At 38.1% G+C, this 23914-nt stretch overlaps 1 protein-coding gene across 1 annotated transcript in view; it reads left to right on the top strand.

Moving 5' to 3' along the window:
- The window catches only part of ULK2 (unc-51 like autophagy activating kinase 2), a gene marked incomplete at its 3' end in the record, with an annotated part of 80468 nt that overhangs the window by 43030 nt on the left and 13524 nt on the right, over nucleotides 1–23914 (top strand). The window contains exons 14-18 of the mRNA XM_084236662.1: nucleotides 6608–6668; nucleotides 14471–14608; nucleotides 19252–19397; nucleotides 21194–21274; nucleotides 23071–23357. Of these exons, the coding sequence (XP_084092788.1) occupies nucleotides 6608–6668; nucleotides 14471–14608; nucleotides 19252–19397; nucleotides 21194–21274; nucleotides 23071–23357 (713 nt within the window). The remainder of the gene's footprint in view (nucleotides 1–6607; nucleotides 6669–14470; nucleotides 14609–19251; nucleotides 19398–21193; nucleotides 21275–23070; nucleotides 23358–23914) is intronic.

Raw genomic sequence — 23914 nt, forward strand, 5'->3', positions numbered from 1 at the left:
TGTATCATTTTCAAATTGGCTCCCTTCACTTAGTAACAGGCATTTAAGGTTCCTCATGTCTTTGCATGGATTGATAGCGCATTCCTTTTTTTTTTTTTTAAATGATTGGTTAGATTTTTTTTTTTTAAAGATTATTTTATTTATACAAGCACTGTGTACAGTCAGAAGTGCAGTAGGGTGAGAAAATTCACCAGAGCCAGAGCGGAGAGCAGAGCAGGCAGAAGGACTGAAGTACACTGCTGAGGGGAGCAGTGGGCTGCAGGAGACATCTGCGGGCCATGTGGGACCCTCCTCCCGTGGCCGGGGAGCAGCCGGGGATCGAACCGGCGCTGCAGAGGCTGCGGGCAGCTTCGCAACCCAGCGCTCAACCGCTGCGCCACCGGGGAGGCCCAGCTCATTCCTTTTTAATACCGAATAATACCAGTTGCCTGAATGTCACATAGTTTATCCACACACCTACTGATACTGCTTTTTTCCAAGATGTTGCACTTATGAATAAAGCTCCTATAAACATCCACATGCAGGTTTTTGTGTGGACAAACATTTCTATCTCTTTTGGGAAAATATGAAGGAGTATGATTGCTGGATGTTATGATGATTATTGTAAAAAACCACCAAACTGACTTCCAAAGTGATTATGACATTTTGCTTTTCCACCAGCAGAGTTCCTGTTGTTCCATACCCTCACTAGCATTTGGTATTGTCAGTGTTACAGATTTTGGCCATTCTAACAGCTTTATAATAGTATCTCATTGTTTTAATGTGTATTTCCTTGATAACATGTAGCATCTTTTCACATTCATCTATATCTTTTTTTTAATAATAAATTTTATTTTTATATTCCCCATACAATTGCAACCCCCCATTCTGACCCCAATCCCTCCCCTCCCGCCCCCAAGCCCCCAAAAAGTGTCTCTGGTTCATAGTTTTTTGTTGATTTTGATTTTCACTTTCTTATAGTTATTCATTTTCCTGGTCCCTTATTTAAGTTTTCTAGATTCCTGCTATGAGTGAGACCATCCGGTATTTTTCTTTTTCTTTCTGGCTTATTTCGCTGAGCATGATCCCTTCCAGCGCCATCCATGTTGCTGCAAAATGCATGTGTTTATCTTTTTTGAATGCTGAGTAATATTCCATGGTATATATGTACCACATCTTCTTGATCCAGTCATCCATTTTTGGGCATTTGGGCTGTTTCCAAAGCTTAGCTATTGTAAATAGTGCTGCTATAAACATAGGGGTGCAGGTGTTCTTTGGAATTGATGTTTCTGTGTCCTTTGGGTAAATACCTAGGAGTGGAATTGCTGGATCATATGGAAGCTCTATGTTTAGTAGGTCCAGAAATCTCCACACAGCTCTCCATAGTGGTTGGACCAGTTTGCACTCCCACCAACAGTGCAGAAGAGTTCCTTTTTCTCCACACCCTCGCCAACATTTGTTGTTGCTAGTTTTTTTAATATGTGCCATTCTCACTGGTGTAAGATGGTATCTCATGGTAGTTTTGATTTGCATTTCCCTGATTACAAGTGATGTTGAACATTTTTTCATATGCCTGTTGGCCATTTGCATTTCCTCTTCAGAGAAGTTTCTTTTTAGCTCTTCTGCCCATTTTTTGACTGGATTATTTTCTTTGTTGTTGAGTCTCATCAGCTCTTTGCAGATTTTTGTGAATGTTTATTCTTCCAATCCATAAGCAGGGGATGTCTTTCCATTTCTTTGTGTCTTCTTCTATCTCTTTTAACAGTGTTTTATAGTTTTCTTTGTATAGGTCCTTTACCCATCTATATCTTATTCATTACATCTTTTCTTTGGTGAGGCATCTGTTAAGATTTATGGCACTTTTTTTTAATATGGTTTTTTGTTAGTTTCTTATATTGTAAGAATTCTTTTTACATTTTGGATAATAATCCTTTTTTTTTTAAAGATTTATTTTTTATTTTTATTTATTTATTTAATTTATTTATACAAGCACTGGGTACAGTCAGAAGCGTGGGAGGGTGAGAGAATTCACCAGAGCCAGAGCGGGGAGTAGACAGAAGGACGGAAGCACACTGCTGAGGGGAGCAGCGGGCGGCAGGAGAGGTCTGCACGCCATGTGGGACCCTCCTCCAGTGGCCGGGGAGCAGCTGGGGATCGAACCGGCGCCGCAGAGGCTGCGGGCAGCTTCGCAACCCAGTGCTCAACCGCTGCGCCACCGGGGAGGCCCTGGATAATAATCCTTTAATCAGTTGTCTTTTTTTTTAAAAAAAAAAAACAAATAAGGTATTTTGTTAACTCAGAATTTACTTGGTCTGAGCTTCCTAGATTTGTGGTTTGGTGTCTGAGATTAATTTGGGGGAAATTCTCTATTGTTTCAAATATTTTTCTGTTTTTTTTTTTTCCTTTTGCTAGTCTTATCATGCATGTTTCAGCTTTTCTGTTTGTCCCACAATGCTTGGATATTCTGGGGTTTTTTGTTTTTAGACTATTACCTTTGTTTTTCATGTTTCCAAGGAATCTGTTATATTCTCTGGCTCAGATTATTTCCTCACCCATATCCCGTCTAAACCTCATCAATCTTCATTTCTGGTACAGTGTTTTTCAAATCTCTAACATTTCTTTTTGGTGCTTAGGATTTCCAGCTCTCTTATTATATTGCCTATCTGTTCTTACATGCTGTCTGCTTTATACATTAGAGCTATTAGCATTTATAATTATTTTAAATCACTGATCTAATATTTCTTACATTCATACCTGGTCTAATTCTGATGCTCGCTCTCTTTCTCTCTTCAAATTGAGTTTTTTGCTTTTTGTATATGTAGTTTTTTCTTGATAGCCATACATGATGCTCTGGGTTAAAGGGACTGCTATACATAGGCCTTTAGTAATGTGGTAGAGTGTGGGGGAGGAGGGAAAACCTTCCAAAGTCCTGTGAGCCTCTGGTCTGACCTTCACAAGCTTGTCTTCGTTTTTGCCTCCTGCTTTAGATGGAATAGGACGACTAGAGGAAGTTACAGTTGAGTATTTTTCTTCCTGTAGGTGACTTCAGTTATGATAATACCCTAACTGGTTAAACTCTGGTTAACTAGTTTTCTTCTGAGCTTTTTAAATAAAGCTCAGGATACACTGGTACTTAAAATGGTTCCTTTTCCTTTCCCCTTCCTAAAAGCAGGAAGGAATTTTTTTCCCCTGTATTTACCGTGGGTGGGAATCTGGAGGTAAATCTCACAATTTTGTGGGTTTCTTTATGATTGGATTTTCTTGGAGTTTTTAACTCTGAGTGTCTGCACTGAGCCTCCAGCAGTTCATCAATAACAGTTCAGATTTTCATAACCTGGCCCTGGTCCGAGCAATTTCTAAGGCCTATCTCTTCCCAGGTAAGCCATAACACTGTATTTTCCTTTCTGTTTCTCTAATTTGGGGAGCATCTGTTTGTCATATGTCCTCTACTTTCTAATGCCTTCAAAGAGAGAGTTGTTGATTTTTTTAGTCAGTTCAGCTTTTTACTTGTTAGGATGTGTTGGCTTCTATACCCCTTCCATGCAAGGTAGGGAACTGTAAATCAATTGTCATATAAGATAATTAAAACATCTGTAGTTTAGAAGTTATGTAATAAATAGCTGCATATTCCTCTGATTTTATCTTTTTAGTCTGATTTTCCATCTTGTCTTATTGTTGTCCTTTTAGGGGGAATTATTTTCTTGTAATTATTCTATTGAGTTTTTCCAGTATTCATATATTTTTAAATTTTCAGAAGCTCTTTTTTCTCCCATCAGTATTGTTCTTATTTCAGGTGCAATATTTTGTTTTATCTCGTTAATTATACTTAAAAAAATTACCTGAAGAATATTTATTTAGTTCTCCCCTTATTCCCCTGGCCCAGTTTGTTTTATAGTCTTTTTTTAAAAAATATTTATTTTTATTTATTTATGCATATAAGAACTGGGGTGTAGGCAAGAGGTGCAGGGGGTGAGAGGAATCACCAGAGTCAGAGTGGGGGGCAGAACAGGCAGATCTACTGAAATACACTGCCGAGGGAGCAGCGGGGTGAGACAAGAGAGGTCTGCTGCACCATGTGGGTCAGCTCCCTGGCTGGGGATGAAATTCATGCTGCAGTGGCTGGTGATGGCTTGATAGTGCTGAGACTTTAACCCCTGCACCACCAGGGAGGCCCTTTGCAGTCTGATTTTCATAGTAGATTCCTTCTTGGATTTTTGGTGATTGCTGTATGCTCATAATAAAGATGGAAGATTAAAATGTTACTAGAGGGCCTCCCCGGTGGCACAGTGGTTGAGCGCTGGGTTGCAAAGCCTCTGCGGTGCCGGTTCGATCCCCGGCTGCTCCCCAGCCACCGCAGGAGGGTCCCACATGGCGCGCAGACCTCTCCTGCCGCCCGCTGCTCCCCTCAGCAGTGTACTTCGGTCCTTCTGCCTGCTCTGCTCCCTGCTCTGGCTCTGGTGAATTCTCTCACCTTCCCGCGCTTCTGACTGTACCCAGTGCATGTATAAACAAACAAACAAATAAATAAATAAATAAAAATTCATGCCTCTTTAAAAATAAAATAAAATAAAAAAAAGAAAAATGTTACTAGAAAACTCTATAAGTCCCACTACACTGAGTGTTAAGCTGGGTTTCTTCAGATCACTCAGAGAATACACAGTCAAGTCTTCTGCCTAAAAATTATATACCTGATTGGGCCTCCCTGGTGGCGCAGGCAGTTGTGTGCAGTGCTGTGGAGCTGTATGCAGCCTCTGCAGTGCCGGTTCGATCCCTCCGGCCATGGAGATACCAACATGGCGCAGCAGATCTCTCCTGTCTTGCCTGCTGCTCCCCTCAGCAGTGTATTTCAGTCAGTCTGCCTGTTCTATTTCCCACTCTGTCTCTGGTGAATCCTCTCATCCCCCTCTGGCCTGTACCCTGATTCTTGTATAAATAAAATAAAATCTTAAAAAAAATTATATACCTGATACAGGGTGGGTGGGGGAAACCAAATAGGGGAAGACAGATACTTTTTATATAAAATTTTACCAATTAACCCCTCTTCTTCACCATTTACCACTATATATGCCCCTGCTTTCTTCTCTGCCTTGTGCTCTGCAGTCTGGAGACTCTTGTTATATTCTGTATACTAATCAGTCTTTTTACTCTAATGGGGGATAGGCATTGCCTGTCTACATAGAGTTGGGGAAGAGGTATGAAATTCTAACTACGTCTAAATTGACTTTAAAATAGTCATGTTTTCAGCCTACCTTCAAGGTTACTTCGAAAAGGTATCTAGTTCCATGAGTTACTCAACCTTTTGGGAAGGATTCTGTCTCCTTAGTCCTACTACCGCTTGCATCAACTTTCTGTCTCTTCCAAATTTTTGTGGCTTTTCATTTCTTTTTTACTCACATGAGTTTAGGCTTTTGTCTTCTCCCCTCTTTCCTTATGATTTCAAAATAATAATATGGTGTCAAAATAGCAACAAGATTACTAAATACCTATTAAAGACTGTTCAAAACCTATTTGTGGATCTTTTTGTCCTCAGGATAATCCTGATGTCCACAGTCAGTCAAATAACTGAGTTTTAACTTACTAGAAACAATTCTCCTCTGGTAATTATGCTACCAAGGCAACTATTACCTTTAAAATAGACTCCTTCCTTGTCCCACTTCTCTTTATCCTCTTATCCTGATTTATTTTCCTTTATCATTTTATCCTCTTATCACTCCCTGACATTACCTTCTTTCATTAGTGGGATGTAAGCTTCTTGAGAGCAGGGACCTAGAAAATGCCAAAATAAATCCATTTCTCAATTCCTATTTAGGGCCATTCAAAGAGATAATGCTGTGATTGTTATTTCCCCTGTTGGGTATAGATTAAGAGCATAGTATATTTTTAAAAATTTATATTATTTGGTCAACTGCTATTTCATACCAACATGTATCAGTTGTACCTTTACAGCCATTTACACACAGTGCAATGTGATAGAGTGAATATAACAGTGACAAGAAATGAGAGGACCCCCTCCACTTTGAACTCTGTTTTGTTTCCATATACTGATGATGTATATAGGATGGATGAAGATAGTCTGTGGCATGTAAGAGGCTCCAGATCCCTTGACATCTTCAACAGCCCATGTAAGACCCAAGAAAGTATTACGCAGGAGGATGAGGATGCTCCAATATTAGAGTGAGCTAGACTCATTATATAGTTATTTGTGCTATACCTTAACATGTGATTCCAAAAAATGCACCATGCAAGCAGCTAAATAAAAGCTGCAGAACTTAGGAGAAAATTGGGATTAGGGACACAATACTCAAAACCTTTGTCAGTGACACATTAGAAGAAAGGTGATAAAAACTAGCACAGTTTAAATGGTGAAAAAATATACAAGCAATTGCAATAAATATGGCACTTTATCATGAAAAAGACCTGAAGTTTTCTTTTAGAAGTGGGCATTGAAAGGGTTGCAGCCAATAAATTTAACTGGGTGCAATGTCCACCTGTTTTACTTACAGATGAAATAACAACATAAACATGGTAAATTTGCCTTGTGTTCAAATTAATAATCACATTGGAACAAATTTATTTTTTTAGCAGGTGGTATAACAGAACTGACTATAATTTTCTCTTTATCTTTTAGATGATAATCCAATGGGAACTGCTGGCAGACGTGCTTCAAATGAGTTCGTGGTGTGTGGAGGGTATGTTTATACACATTTTACTAAAAGGTTTTTCATATTTTTTTGTAAGGTTCTGGAACATGGACTGTGTTTTTGATTCATTTTTTTAAAGATTTATTTTTATTTACTTAGGCATATAATACATGGGATGTAGGCCAGAGGTGCAGTGGGTGAGAGAATTCACCAGAGACAAAGTGGGGAGCAGAACAGGTGGATCCACTGAAATACACCGCTGAGGGGAGCAGTGGGCAAGACAGGAGAGGTCTGCTGTGCCATTTGTGGATTAGCTCCCTGGCTGCAGTGGTGAACCCCCTACCAGCAGGGAGGCCCTGTTCTTGATTCTTAAATTCATTTTGTTTCACCATTTCTCTTAAAATTTTTTTTATTGGAAAAAACAAAATCTGTCAGCCAATTTTAAGTTTACAATTCAAAGGGGTTAAGTATATTCACAGTGTTGTACAACAGATCTTGAGAAAGTTCATCTTGCAAAACTGAAACTCAGTACTCTTTTTTTTTTTTTAAATCAACCTAGATTCTGAAGGTAGTTTTATTTTGCTTGTCTATTTGAATATTTTTTTTGTATTTTATTTATTTATTTTTTATTAAATAATAAATTTTATTTTTATATTCCCCATACAATTGCAACCCCCTCATTCTGACCCCAATCCCTCCCCTCCCGCCACCCACCCCCCAAAAAGTGTCTCTGGTTCATAGTTTTTTGTTGATTTTGATTTTCACTTTCTTATAGTTATTCATTTTCCTGGTCCCTTATTTAAGTTTTCTAGATTCCTGCTATGAGTGAGACCATCTGGTGTTTTTCTTTTTCTTTCTGGCTTATTTCGCTGAGCATGATCCCTTCCAGCGCCATCCATGTTGCTGCAAATTGCATGTGTTTATCTTTTTTGAATGCTGAGTAATATTCCATGGTATATATGTACCACATCTTCTTGATCCAGTCATCCATTTTTGGGCATTTGGGCTGTTTCCAAAGCTTAGCTATTGTAAATAGTGCTGCTATAAACGTAGGGGTGCAGGTGTTCTTTGGAAGTGATGTTTCTGTGTCCTTTGGGTAAATACCTAGGAGTGGAATTGCTGGATCATATGGAAGCTCTATGTTTAGTAGGTCCAGAAATCTCCACACAGCTCTCCATAGTGGTTGGACCAGTTTGCACTCCCACCATCAGTGCAGAAGAGTTCCTTTTTCTCCATACCCTCGCCAACATTTGTTGTTGCTAATTTTTTTAATATGTGCCATTCTCACTGGTGTAAGATGGTATCTCATGGTAGTTTTGATTTGCATTTCCCTGATTACAAGTGATGTTGAACATTTTTTCATATGCCTGTTGGCCATTTGCATTTCCTCTTCAGAGAAGTTTCTTTTTAGCTCTTCTGCCCATTTTTTGACTGGATTGAAATTCAGTACTCTTTATGTAGTAACATTCCTCATTTCTCTCTCCGTAAGATTCAAGTAACCACCATTCTACCTTGTGTCTACGTATTTGACTAATTTGGATATCTTATTTAAGTAGAATCAACAGCATTTGTCTTTTTGTGACTAGTTTATTTCAGTCAGTGTAATGTTTTGAAAAGTCATCCATGTTGTAGGATGTTAGGATTTCTTTCCTTTTTAATACTGAATAATATTCCATTTAGGTATATATCACATTTTGCTTATCCATTACTTGAAGGACACTTGAATTATTTCTGCCTCTTGGCTATTAGTTGTCTTTATTCTGTTGATTTGTACTTTGAACACAGAAGTTTTAACATTTGATATAGTTCTATTTGTCCATTTTTTGTTTTGTTACCTGTGTTTTGGTGTCATATCCAGTGTCATGGATTTTAATGCCAAATCCAATGTAAATGTTTTCTCCTTGAAGTTACATAGTTTTGAGTTTTATGTTTAGATATCTAATCTATTTTGAGTTTTTATAGTGTAAGGAAAGGGTCCAGTTTTATTTTGGCTTGTATTTGGTTTATCTGCCATTTTGTTAAGGAGAATGTCCTTTTCATATTGAGTAATATTGGCGCCCCTGTGAAAGATCATTTGACCATATATGCACGGATTTAATTCTGGGTTGTCTATTCCATTGGTCTCTATATTTACCTTTATGCCAATAGCACATTATTATTTTTATTTATACATACAAGAACTGGCGTGTAGGCCAGAGGTGCAGGTGGGTGAGAAAAATCATCAGAGACAGAGTGGAGAGCAGAACAGGAGGATCTACTGAAATACACTGCTGAGGGGAACAGCAGGCGAGACAGGAAAGGTCTGCGCCATGTGGGTTAGCTCCCTGGCTGAGGATTGAACTCATGCTGCAGTGGCTGGCGATAGCTTGATAGGCTGAGACTTTAACCCCTGTGCTACCAGGGAGGCCCAGTAGTGAATATTTTTTAAAAAGTAATACATGCTGCCATAGATTTTGAGTGCAGGTGAAAATAGAAGTATAAAAAGAATAATAAAAGTAATGCTCTATGCAAAATTTTGATTCAGGTGAAATACTTATTCTTTATGAAACCATTAAGATTCAGTTATCTCCATATCACAGTAGTTATCTCATAGGACAATCCTTGTAATTTTAGTAGTGGTATATTTAATTTTTTCATTAGCATATCAGTTTTATTGAAATTACTTCAAAATGTTTTATTGTATTGGCATGACTAATTTTTTCTAGGGGTCAGAAATTTTCCCGAAAAAATAATTCATCTTATAATTTTTTTTTTTTTAAGATTGATTTATTTATACAAGAACCAGGATATAGGCCATATGCGTGGGAGGGTAAGAGGATTCACCAGAGATAGAGCAGGGAACAGAACTGGTAGACTGAGGAAATACACTGCTGAGGGGAGCAGCAGGTGAGACAGGAGAGGTCTGCCACGCCATGTGGGATTCTCAGCGGCCATCTGGGATTGAACTAGTGCTGCAGAGGCTGCGGACAGCTTCACAGTGCGGTGCTCAACCACCTGCACCACCAGGGAGGCCCCTTTATAGTGATATTTTAGAAAATATAATTCAGGAGATAGAATTTCATTTTCTAACATGTGTTTGGGGGAATATATGTTTATGTTGAACAGTGTTAACTAAAGCCCTTGGAAGTCTTAGTATCTGAAGTTTTTTTGGCCTACAGTACTTTGGCATTACCAGGCACAAATTTAGTGTAATATTTCAGAAAGCATTGCTTATGTTAGGAGCGTAAGAATGAATTTACAGTGTAGTGCAAAAATAGATTCTGGGCCTCCCCGGTGGCGCAGCGGTTGAGCGCTGGGTTGCGAAGCTGCCCGTGGCCTCTGCGGCACCGGTTCGATCCCTGGTTGCTCCCCGGCCACCGGAGGAGGGTCCCACATGGCGCGCAGACCTCTCCTGCCTCCCGCTGCTCCCCTCAGCAGTGTGCTTCTGTGCTTCTGCCTGCTCTGCTCCCCGCTCTGGCTCTGGTGAATTCTCTCACCTTCCCGCGCTTCTGACTGTACCCAGTGCATGTATAAACAAACAAATAAACAAACAAATAAAACATGCCTCTATAAAATTAAAAAAAAAATAGATTCTATTGTGAATCTTTTTTTTTTTTTTTAAAGATTTATTTATTTATTTATACAAGCACTGGGTACAGTCAGAAGCACGAGAGGGCGAGAGAATTCAACAGAGCCAGAGCAGGGAGCAGAGCAGGCAGACTGATGAAATACACTGCTGAGGGGAGCAGTGGGCAAGACAGGAGAGGTCTGCATACCATGTGGGACCCTCGCCCGGCAGCCGGGGATCGAACCGGCGCTGCAGAGGCTACGGGCAGCTTTGCAACCCAGCGCTCAACCGCTGCGCCACCGGGGAGACCCTCTATTGTGAATCTTAATTGGATATTATTAATCAGTGAATCAGTAATTGGATCTTTTATTACTCTTAGATCTATTAGTAGTTTGATGCCTCAATGAATCTGAGTACTTTCTGCCTTGAGTTTTCACCATTTCATCCATTCTGAAATGGGTTTAGAAATTCATAATTTCTTCTTGATGTTATTGACTAGGTAACTGACCTTGAATTGAATGACAGCAGGATAATATATGCCTGGTAGGTTATTTACACAGTTTACCAGATACTTATGACATCTTGCTAAATTGCTTCTTAATTGTGTTAATGTATTTCGGCACTCTGAAGGAATTTTTCATAGAATAAACAATATAAAATGCCTTGGGAAAACTCCAAATTGAGACTAGGAATTTTGGAACTATGTGGTAGTTTATTAGTAAAATAGTAAAGTGGGAAATTTGATTAGTGTGTCAGCAATTTTTAGTGATGCCTCTAGGCTAATGGAAATACTTGTCAGTTCATTTGTTAAATAGTTCTGCCCAAATAACTTTATACTACATTTAGTTTGTTATAATAGTATTAGTTTTCAGAATATCTGCTATTTGTTTTAAAATATCTGCATTTATTTATTCAGTAACAGCTTACAACACTGTAAGTTTCAGTGTACAATTTCTCACCTCAGCAATTCTATATATCACACCACTCCAATTAAATGTCCATCAAACCAATTAACCCCTCAACCTATTCCCTAGCCCCACTTACCTCTCTGGTAACTACCATTCAGTTGTCAGAGACTAAGGATTTGTTTTTGTTTTGTTTGTTCATTTGCTTTTTTCCCTTTATATTCCACAAATGGGTGAAATCATGCTGTGATGATTTCCATGATTTCATGAGCCATGAAATCATCATGGCTCATCATTTGAGTGCAGGGGTTAGATTTCATAGGAAATTTGGAATTTGTAAGTTCTTTCTTCTTTTGATCATCCTTCTTGGTACATTCTAGTTGTGTCTGTGCTGTTCTGACCACTTATATGACCTCTTGGGATTTTCTGATGGAGTTTTCCCAAAGAGGGAACAACTGAGAATCTACTGCATAAAGATTGTGATTTTGAAGAGTCTCTTGTGCAATCACCTAGTTTTTTATTTGTCCTTTAGTAGCGTTGTCTTCCTCTCACAATTCATGAAATTAAAATACACTGGCATGATTGTGTGAGCCAGCTGCTTGATCTTCCTTGTATTCTGTGAGTCAACGATAACTTTCTGTATAGAGAAACTTCTGAATTATAAGATGTAGTAGAGGTGAGGAGGATGTGCTGGAGACTAAGGGTGTATATAGACCTTCCTTCTCCTCACCTTGGACTTAGGGAGTTGAGTAATGGTTTACTTAATATTGGTGTTAAATGAAGCTAGACAGAAAAGTAGCTGTAATAGTTTTAGTTGGCTGGAGCTTTGAAGAACTTGTCCAAAAAAGAATTTCTAAACTGATGAAGCCTGCTTATAGGTCCTGTCCAGAAACTCTCTGAGACATTTATAGAACACTTACTACTTTGTCTATTTCCTGATATGCTGGATGGGCAGGACTCAAGAGTCATTAGAGAAACCAGCTGTGTTGCTTGGGATTCCTGGAGAGAGGTGCTTTGAATTATGAGTTTGCTAAACTTAACGTTTTTTAGAGTATCTTTATTCAGCTCCTTATTTTCCTTTTGGTGACTAACAAGTATAGGAAAAATATTAGAACAATATATAAATTATTCCCAGATGTACTTGCTTCACCAATTCTTTACCTACTAAATCGAGACAATAAAAAGATAGCATTTGTTCATTCACATTCTAATACTTGATGACTGTGCTGGTTGTTGTGTTATTGAGGAATGTACGAGACTGTGAGGCTTGTGTGCACACTAGATTGCAGCCACCAGAGTTGGTCAGTGAAGTATTGGTAAAGTTATTGTTTTGTGGAGTAGAAGTTTTTTTATTTTTTTTTTCCAGTTCGCCAATGAATTTCACAGTCAGACAAAAACACATAAAAAACATGACTCATCGTATTTAAAAGATACCTAATGGAATACCATAAATGAAAGAGGGCACGAGAGAGATATAGAAACTTACTGAATGTTGAATCAGTGAGATATTTTACTTGGCTATAAACAACAGGATCTTGACTGTCGTGTTGTTGAACACTGAAGGTTCAGTTTTCTTGCATGAAGAGAAGTCAAGATAAATAGTTGTTGCCATTGTTTCTGGGTATATGAAAAAACAAAGAAAGAAGCTATTAAAGAAACCAAATACCAACACTTCAAAATATGAACCTCAGACCAGTTACATGCTTTGAGAGTTGCACAATATGTTTTCTTTTTTTTTTTAAAATAATAAATTTTATTTTTATGTTCCCCATACAATTGCAACCCCCCCATTCTGACCCCAATCCCTCCCCTCCCGCCCCCAAGCCCCCAAAAAGTGTCTCTGGTTCATAGTTTTTTGTTGATTTTGATTTTCACTTTCTTATAGTTATTCATTTTCCTGGTCCCTTATTTAAGTTTTCTAGATTCCTGCTATGAGTGAGACCATCCGGTATTTTTCTTTTTCTTTCTGGCTTATTTCGCTGAGCATGATCCCTTCCAGCGCCATCCATGTTGCTGCAAATTGCATGTGTTTATCTTTTTTGAATGCTGAGTAATATTCCATGGTATATATGTACCACATCTTCTTGATCCAGTCATCTATTTTTGGGCATTTGGGCTGTTTCCAAAGCTTAGCTATTGTAAACAGTGCTCCTATAAACATAGGGGTGCAGGTGTTCTTTGGAATTGATGTTTCTGTGTCCTTTGGGTAAATACCTAGGAGTGGAATTGCTGGATCATATGGAAGCTCTATGTTTAGTAGGTCCAGAAATCTCCACACAGCTCTCCATAGTGGTTGGACCAGTTTGCATTCCCACCAACAGTGCAGAAGAGTTCCTTTTTCTCCATACCCTCGCCAACATTTGTTGTTGCTAGTTTTTTTAATATGTGCCATTCTCACTGGTGTAAGATGGTATCTCATGGTAGTTTTGATTTGCATTTCCCTGATTACAAGTGATGTTGAACATTTTTTCATATGCCTGTTGGCCATTTGCATTTCCTCTTAAGAGAAGTTTCTTTTTAGCTCTTCTGCCCATTTTTTGACTGGATTATTTTCTTTGTTGTTGTTGAGTCTCATCAGCTCTTTGCAGATTTTTGTGATCAGTCCTTTATCATTAGTGTTGTGTGCAAAAATGTTCTCCCAGTCCTCATAATAGTCAAGAGTTCCTTGGGAATGCTACTGCAGTCATAAGTTTTGTAAACATTCTAGTCATCTTTGCTATTGAACTTCCTGTTCTTTTATCCGACATATTTCCCTAGGAATTTTCTTTTTCCTCCCACATAGTAACAAATAGCAAAATGTAAGAGGGTGAAACCATGTTTTGCTAACCTATGGACTTTTCCTGTTTTTGTAGATGAATGGTTTTACAGTACTTGTTACAGTTCTTCGTGCTCTACCTGCTGTCAATGTTCTTTAAAAGACATGTCATTTTGGGGGTTTCCTCTATATTTTTAAGATGATCATTTCTTTTTTATTTTGTTTTTCATAAGCTAAATTTGATTTATTTTTATTTATTTATTGTTAATGGTGGTAATATTTGGATATCATCATCAGCTATTGTGGTATGTGTATACACACACACACACACACACACACAATGGAATACTACTTGTCGATCAAAAACGATAAACTCATGGCATTTGTGGCAACATGGATAGAGCTGGAAAGGATAACGCTAAATGAAATAAGTCAAAAGGAGAAAGTAAAATGCCAGATGGTGTCACTAGTATGTGGAATACAGAGTAACTAAACTAAGGGTCAAATACAGACAAACTTATTCATGTACAACAGTGTTCATTTAGCTTCTAGAATTTTCTCTAAATATCCACAGTGGATCAAAAGAGAGAAAAATGGTCTTACTTGTATATTTCTTTCCTTTTTTAATAAATTATGGTTGCAGGCAGTGTCAGCCTACCGTGTCACCTTACAGTGAAACAGCACCGATTCCAGTTCCCACTCAGATAAGGAATTATCAGCGCATAGAGCAGAATCTTACTTCTACTGCCAGCTCTGGCACAAATCCACATGGTTCTCCAAGGTAAACTGTTCTTCTTTTTTTCCCCTTTATTAAATCTTTTCCTTTAAAAATTTTGTTAATGTTTCCTTTAAAAATTTTTGTTAATGTAGACTGCTTACATGTGTATATGATAGTACTGTACACAACTCAATAATAAAAACAAATTGTGTATTGTAGTTAAAAGACAGTAAGGTTGGCAGGATGACATAATATGATATGTACATTTTTGTCCACAAATATAATTATTTTTTAAGAATTGAGGAAAAACTTGTTAAAAGAGGAAATCCCACCAGTACAACAAATCTATTGTTTACATAAAGGTCTTCCCTACTTATGATGGGGCTATGTCCAATAAATGCATTGCTAAATTGAAAGTATTCTAAGTTAAAAATTACGTTTAATACACCTGACTTAGCCTAGCTTATGTTAAACATGCTTAGAACAATTACATTAGTCTATAGTTGGACAAAATCTTTGAACACAAAGCCTATTTTATAGTGAAGTCTGTACTATCTCATGTAATATTTGAGTATTATACTGAAAGTGAAGCAGAATGGTGGTATGAGTACTGACCATTAACTGAAAGCACACTGGGCCTGCAGAATGTTTGAAGCATTGAACTAAAATTAGTTGTTACATGATGGGGATGCTATAGCAACAAGGGTCATCAATTTCTCTTTTTTGATCCGGCTGGAGAATACTTGGCAGAAAATTATTTATCCTCGTGAGCGCCTGGCCAACTGAGAGATGCAGTTCTCTGCAATGCCCAGCAATACAAGAGGTTTATCATACTATATATCATTAGCCCAGAAAAGTTCAAAATTCAAAGTACAGTTTCTGTGGAATGCATGTGTCTTTTGTACCATTGGAAAGTTGAAAAATCATTAAGTTGAATCCTAAGACCTCACTAAGGTAGTAAAGGTTTAAGCCCACAAAGACAAGTAAAATAGGAATAAATTCCTATTTTAGGGTAAGAAATTTCAGTAAGTTTCTGGAAAACAAAAAGAGGATGGAAAGAGGGATGCCTGCCATAGGAGGACCACGTATAAGTGTGCAGACAGTCAGAGCTTTGGCAAAAGGAGAGTCACTTTGCCCCACAGTACCTCTGAGAGACCTAAAATCTCACAGAATGCAGGTACAGTGAAGGGATAGAAATGAGACATAAGGGCAAAAACAGAAAAACTGAGTCTGGTGGAAATAGCAAGAAATAAAAAGAAAACTAATTTTAAAAAATGAGTGCCCTGAGAGATTGCTTCCATATAAGAACAAAATACTATATAAAACAATAAAGAGGGTCTCCCTGGTGGCGCAGGGCATTGGGATGTGGCCTTTGAGGCTGTCTGCAGCCACTGCAGCATGAGTTCGATCCCAGGCCAGGGAGCTGCCCACATGGCGCAGCAGACCTCTCCTGTCTTGCCCGCTGTTCCCCTCAGCAGTATATTTCAGTGGATCCGCTTGTTCTGTTCCCCACTCTGTCTCTGGTGAATCCTTTCACTCCCCCCATATGTCTGACCTGCCCTCCAGCTCTTGTATGCATAAATGAATAAATCTTTAAAAAAAAAATCTTTAAAACAATAAAAAAAAACCTCTATTGGGTATTGCAAAATCTAATAACAGAAATAAATAAAAAATAAATGTTGGGGGCCACCCCTGGTGGTGCAGGTGGTTGAGCGCCACACTGAAGCTGTCCATAGCCTCTGCAGTGCTGGTTTGTTCCCAGCCAGCAGGTGAGGGTCCCACATGGTGAGGCAGACCTCACCTGTCACACCCGCTGCTCCCCTCAGCAGTGTATTTCGTCAGTCTGCTTGTTCTGTTCCCTGCTCTGTCTCTGGTGAATCCTCTCACCCTCCCGCGATTCTGGCCTATACCCCAGTTCTTGTATAAATAAATAAATAAATCTTTTTTAAAAAAATGTTGGAAGACAAAGTTCAGAAAATATCTAAAATAGGTGAATCAAAGAAGACGGAAAATAAGAACAAAAAATGTTTTTCAAGGATTAATTAATACAGACATTCCAGAAAGAAAAGTAAGATGGGGCAGCTCTTTCTGCCCGCTTGTGTTTATGCAAGTGTCCTTTATTCTTCTTCTCCCTTTTTTTTTCTTCTCCCCCTTATTTATAATAAATCTGCCCTTTATTTAAAAAAGAAAGAAAAAAAAGTCAAGATGGTGAGTAAGGAAATTTCCATGAAATAATCAAGAAAAATTTTTTCATAATTGGAGGACATAGATTTTGTTTTAAAGGACTACTAAATGAATAGTTCAATGAAGGGAAAACATTGAGCAAACTTCTATGAAGGGTATGTTAGCAATATCTGTCAAAATTATTTTTTAATCTGTCAACATCATTAATGCATAAGTCTTTTGACCCAGAACTTAAAACTTCTGATAACTTATTCTACAACTCTATTGTCCACGTCTCTGTATAAAGTTAAATTTATGCAAAGTTGTTAACTTCTGTAATAGAAAAGGATGAGAAATAAACCACGTCCCCACCAGAAAGGGACTGGTTTGTTACAGTCCATTTACGACAATGAAGGACCTTCCAAGAAAAGTAAGGAGACTCTTTATGTACTAAGGTACAAAAATTTCCAGGGTATATTATAAAATGAAAAGAGCAACTGTGTTTACCAATAGTTCTCAGAGTGGTCTGTGGCCCCCTTTTAGAGGTTCCATGGGATCACAAGTATTTTTTTTTTAAATAAATTTTATTTTTATATTCCCCATACGATTGCAACCCCCTTATTTTGACCCCAATCCCTCCCCTCCCCGCCCCCTACCTCCCATAGAGTGTCTCTGGTTCATAGTTTTTTGTTGATTTTGATTTTCACTTTCTTATAGTTACTCATTTTCCTGGTCCCTTATTTAAGTTTTCTAGATTCCTGCTATAAGTGAGACCATCCAGTATTTTTCTTTTTCTTTCTGGCTTATTTCGCTGAACATGGGGATCACAAATATTTTTATAATACTATGAGGTTGATTGCTTTTTTCCCACTGTGTTGACATATGCACTAATGGTGCAAAAGCAATAATGGGAAAATTGCTTGTGCTTAATATGCATTAAGGTAGTGTAAACTATTGTTAGTCTTGTATTATTTAGTACTTTACATTTTCAGTACAAAGGAATGCTCTTGATGAAGCAGTAAGAATTATGTCTCTTTGAAAAGCTCTACCTTGAGTGGAATGTGTATAACTATGTTTGAGTATTTGCCAGCCATTTTGTCAAAAATTGAATCAGTCTGTCACTTCATAGAAAACAAATGATGGTATCCATAAAATTTGGGCTCTAGAGCAAATTTTAGAATTTTAGTAGACTTTTTACTATTGTGATCTTCACAGCTTATGTGTGCCTTGACAGGCACTTCTGCTAAAATTGGTGTGATATTTGGTATGAATGTGACTTTTGATAGTGTGTAATGTGTCAACATTTGGGAAGTCTGCATAGCTCAGTCAGCCAGCATTTCCTGAATGACCAAATGGTAAAAAGGTTATGCATAAAGAAAAGACCCATTTCAAATATAAAATATATGCAAAAAATGGATTTGAATATAATAACAAGGTACAAAATTCATTAATATAGTTTTAGAATCAAACTAATCTTTTGAAAAGACCAGTGCTAAGTTTTGGTGTAGTTTCAAAAAAGGGTATTACAGGTGTAACTGAAAGACTACCAACATATTCCTACCTTTTCCAGTTATAAATCTGTGTAAAGCTAAATTTTCTTCATATACTTCACCCAAAATAGCATGTAATAGATTCAATAGAGAAACAATTATGAGAATTCAACTGCTACCTATTAAGCCAGACATTAGAGATTTGCAAATATATAAAATAATGTCATTCTGCTCACGAATATATTTTGTTTTCGAAGGTAGGCTCCTCATAATCTTATGTTACATATTAAAATGCATTTATTTATTTTTAAAGATTTATTTATTTATACAAGCACTGGGGTATAGGCCAGAGGTGTGGGAGGGTGAGCGAATTCACCAGAGACAGAGCAGGGAGCAGAACAGGCAGAAGGACCAAAGTATACTTCGAGGGGAGCAGCAGGCGAGACAGGAGAGGCTGCCTCACCCTGTGGGAATCTCCCTGGCAGGCCTGGAATCAAACTGGCACTGCAGAGGCTACAGACAGCTTCACAGAGCTGCGCTCAACCTGCTACACCACCGGGGAGGCCCTTAAAATTTATTTTTAATGAATTTTTTAAACTCTCAATTTTAACTTCTAATATAGTAAATATCAATGGATATAAATTGCATAAACAACTCTCTCTCTCTGGGATCTTCAATAATTTAAGAACATAAAGGAGATCTAAGACCACAAAGGTTGAAAATGGTTGGTTTGGTGTATATGACCCTTAGTCTTAAAACAAATGGAAAATAAAACAGTTCATTGAGTTTACTTGTATATGAATTAAAGAACTCTAGAAGAACATACTAGAAACTAAAAACAGCGAAAACCTTTTGAGTAGTACTGAGAAAGTTTGGGATTAGGCACAGTGGAAGACTATAATTTTATGCTTTTTATATTGGTTCCTAATGATTATGTTACATATTTAAAAAAAAAATCTTCTTCAGGGTATATTGTTGGGAAGTTTCACAGAAAAAGAAATATAGTGTTCTGGAATCTACCAGAGAGGGAATAATTTTATTTTATTTTTTCAGATCTGCAGTAGTGCGAAGGTCTAATACCAGCCCTATGGGCTTCCTCCGGCTGGGCTCCTGCTCTCCAGCACCAGCAGACACAGTTCAGACGGTTGGACGAAGACTCTCTACTGGGTCTTCCAGGCCTTATTCACCTTCCCCTTTGGGTAATGAGAGTTTAAAGTAGTTGTTTTCAACCTTTTTTTCCTACTATTGTGACATGATGCTCTTTAGAAGCGTTGGTTCACTGTGGCAGTGAGTCTCAAATGATTGGGAGTCGTATCCCTCCCTCCAACTTCCTCTTGAGAATCTCTGTATAAACCTATTAGGCCTTCTCTTAGAAATACAATAATATAAATGGATCTTATGAATAAAAAAGATTTCCATAGATTTGTACTTTAAGCACAAAGTCAGAAAGCCTAGATTGAAGTACGTACATAAGCAGGCTGGAAGACTGTCATGAATGTAACCCAATGCCTGTTATATACACTATTATCTTTAGCCTTTATAAATTTGAGTGATCCAGGAGGAATGTGGTAGCAGCTTCATTATAGATCTTCTGACCTTTCCTGGAAACCGTATACCACAACAATGAGAATGTAAACACAAACAAACCAAAGCAAACAATGAACCAACAGCCACACCAAAACCTCAACCAAACAGAAATAAATCCCAAACTACATTTCTAGTGAAACTAAGAGCAAAAATGTTTCAACCTCATTGTATGTAAGACAGACCAGATGACTGCAATTAAATAATCTATGAGAGCACTGAAGTGGTTGGGAGAATAGGTGGTGCAGGAGCAGGCCTAGTGGTGGCAGATCTCAAGGCCAAATAGTGGCAGATCTCAAAAATTACTCAAAAAGTAGATATATTTACTTATAAAAGGACAGTGCCCCCACCCTCAGTCAGAACTGCTGGAGTAGGACTTAGGATGGGCGGGAAATCTCAGAAAGAAGCAAAGCTAGAACATTTGAAACGGTACCCAGGACTCCTGATTAAAGAAGCAAAAACAAAATGATGTTTCATTAAGAAAAAGTTTATATCACCTCATCACTTGTTGCTGTGGACTGTGTGTGTGTGTGTGTGTGTGTGTGTGTGTTTTGCAATGGTTTTGCAACTGTTTAGCTCAAATGAAATCATGGTCATCCCTCATTCTTGGAGCAGTGCCCAAGGAGCACTCCATGTTCTCCAAACACAAGTGCCAAACCTCACCCTGGCATTCAAGCAAGCTAATCCTTGTCTATTTAAACCCCCTAAAGCCTTTGCCAACTCTCCCGCTTCTTAGTTTTGATTCTCAAGTGGGGTAGGTATGAAAAAGGTAGATGCACAGATATGTAAGAGAGTGATTAGAAAATGCTTGTGATGGGTGAAGGGGAGGAAACAGGATGCCCCTTTCAGAGCACCATACAGGCTTGACTGCCTGTGAGGGAGAAGGGAGGGAAGAATCTCTGACTACAGTGAATTTTAAGGTTTTAGCCAGACTGAAGGAATGTCCCCAAGCACTGAGCTGTCCACATTCTCTGACCTTAAATTAGTCTATGATATGTAGTCATTGACTGATAGCAGTTCTAGGGAGCAGACCACAGCAGGAAGTGGTGGATACAGGGGAACAGCAACTTGGTTCTCATTCATCTATGACCCTGCAGCTTCACAAGTCCTAAATACTTTGTACGAACTCTTTGTACTTCTCTGTCATAGACATACCTGTTACAGGCATTGATTTGTTTATGTGGCTTTATTTCCTAGTGATTTTATTTCAAGGCAAGTTATGTGGTTCTTCTGATCACAGTGTGCCAAGTGCCCAGTACATTGGTCGCTCCATAAATGTTAGCTGAACTAAATCTTTTGCTAATTAAAATTAGTAAACTATTATGTACTCTACAGTTGTGCATGTGTTGCCTGTCTCTTATCCTTCACTGATTGTGAATCATTTCTCCTTTCTCCATTTCCCTCTTCATAGTTGGTACCATACCTGAGCAATTTAGTCATTGTTGCTGTGGGCATCCTCAGGGCCATGAATCCAGAAGTAGAAACTCATCAGGTAGGATAAGTATTTGATATATTAATAATTTTAATCCTGTGATAATTGGGGTTGATTTCTGTTTTTCTAGCCTTATCAAAAGGAGAGAATTGATATGAAATATTTTCTCTGTTGTCCTATTTTTCAGAATCTTGATTCAATCTCTTTTAGCATATCATATAGCTAATTGAATGTCTCCTTTTGTGTATATGATTGCTTTATGAAATAAACCTGAGAATTGACTTAGCTCGATTTTGGTCGTTGTCACAGAGACAATGAAAATCAATCTAGAAAATGCAATTTCATTGTTTTAATTAATACTGTTCTTAATAAGAGCTGCCGGTTAGTGTCAGAGAAAAAGGAGATGTTTATTTGCTTTTTTGTATTTGCAATATAGGATTCATCCTTCATATAAGGGATTCATGATGAGAATATATTTGCCTGGAAAAGATGTGTAAATCACACTTTTACAATGCATATTTTATTTCATGTGTATTTGAGGAATTGGTCAATTAAAGAAATTCTGTTTCTTAAAATCCTGTGTCTAAGTTTAATTTTTCATATTTTATGTTTTCTTAAAAACAAAGCTTAGGGAGCCTCCCTGGTGGCACAGGCAGTTGAGCGCAGCACTGTGAAGCTGTCTGCAGTCTCTGCAGTGCCGGTTCTATCCCCACTGGCCTCGGAGCAACCCACATGGCGAGCAGACCTCTCCTGTCTTGCCCACTGCTCCCCTCAGCAGTGTATTTCGTCAGTCTGCCTGTTGTGTTCCCCACTCTGTCTCGGGTGAATCCTTTCACCCTCCCACACATCTGGGTTGGCCTGTACCCGGCTTTTGTATAAATAAAATAAATCTTAAAAAAAACTAAAGCTTAACTCAGGATTGTAACATTTTACCACTAATGTTACTTATTTGTGTGTAGACATATACATGTATGGGAGAATCCAGGTCTGAAAGATTAAATACCAAATTTAGAATGAGATTAAACCAGGAGGAGTCAGTAGGAAAAACTCTAGTTGGTGTCTGTTTTTGGAAAGACAATGATTAAAGATCACTAAGAAGATTTGTATGTCCTTAAACTTACTGGTGGTAGTTTGACTTGCAAGGAATTCCAAAGAATTCGTAACTGGAGCATAAAGCTTAACGGACCTTAAGTTGGTAACAAGATTTTGGAAGAGGGGGATTTCCTTACTTTTGGCAACCGTTCATGGGATCAAGACCCTATCTCCCAGGCTCTTGATATGGTGTACTCTTATGAGGCCAGAATATCTGCGAACAAGTGTTTTCTTTGTGCAGGATATGGATACTTTAAGTTTTAAATGATGCTCAATGAAATTTACAAAATACATAAAATACGCATACATAGTTATTTTCAGGTCAAGAGAATAATAACATTGTCTAAATAGTTACATTTAGACAAAAAGAATAATATACCCAACTATATGTTCGTATAAAGAGCAGAAATCATCTTGTTCAGTATAGGTTTTGTAGTTTTCCATTAATTTTAACCATTACATTTCTCTTTGGTGATAGTAGGATCTTACATTAGTCTGACTTATTTGCAAGCTGCTGATTAAAGCAGTTAATGTACCCATCTTCAGTAACTCCTGTCACCTGAGAATAACAGTGATAATATACTTGTCATTGTTTTGTAAATAATGCCAAAAAATAGTGTCTTGCCAAGTATCAACTTTTGGAATATCTCACAAAAAGGAAGGCATTTATTAGCATTCTCATTTTAAGTTTATCTTCTTAATTCTTAAGTTTTGCCCTGTATTTCTTAACTTTGAGTGAATATTGCCTTCCATTTACTCTGTAGGTTCTCCGGTGCCACAGGCTCCGTCACCACAGTCTCACTTATTGGGTGCTAGACTGCAGAGTGCCCCCACCCTCACTGACATCTACCAGAATAAGCAGAAGCTCAGAAAGCAGCACTCTGACCCTGTGTGTCCATCACATGCTGGGACTGGGTACAGCTACTCACCTCAGCCCAGTCGGCCTGGCAGCCTTGGGACCTCTCCCACCAAGCATCTGGGGTCCTCTCCACGGAGTTCTGACTGGTTCTTTAGAACTCCTCTACCAACAATCATAGGCTCTCCTACTAAGGTGTGTTTATTAAATCATTTTTTAATGTTTTTTGATGTGTTGTGGTTTACAATACTGTTTATGTTTTAGGGGTACACATTCACACCTCTACCAAGTTATCACATGATACCAACCACCAAAGCACCCATAATCTTCCACCATAGCCCATCAAGTCCCTCTTCTCCCTTTGCTTTCACTCCCTATCCTCACCTTCTGGTGGCCTCAGTCCTATAGTCAGATTTCTATGATTTGTTTGGATTGGTTTTATCCATTCCTTTGTTTTCAATAAAACATTGTGTAGGTTTTATGATTGTTAAGTTAACATTTGTTAAGTGGAACACACAGGGTTTCTAATGTTGGGTTGTAGTTCAACAGTAGACCATAAGAGAAATTAAAATAAAGAAGTGTGTTAAGTCACAGGTCCTGGGAGAAGTATGTAGTACCTAAAGGAAGGTCAAGGCAGAGTGCAGACAGAGGGACAGACAAAACCTTGGGTGCATGTCTTTACTAGGGTATGTGATTTTTCTTGAACCAAGGCTGGGTTGGTGAATTCAAACCAAAAGAGTGGGATTCTGATA

This window comes from Talpa europaea, assembly GCF_964194135.1.
Source record: "Talpa europaea genome assembly, chromosome: 7".
NCBI lineage: Eukaryota > Metazoa > Chordata > Mammalia > Eulipotyphla > Talpidae > Talpa > Talpa europaea.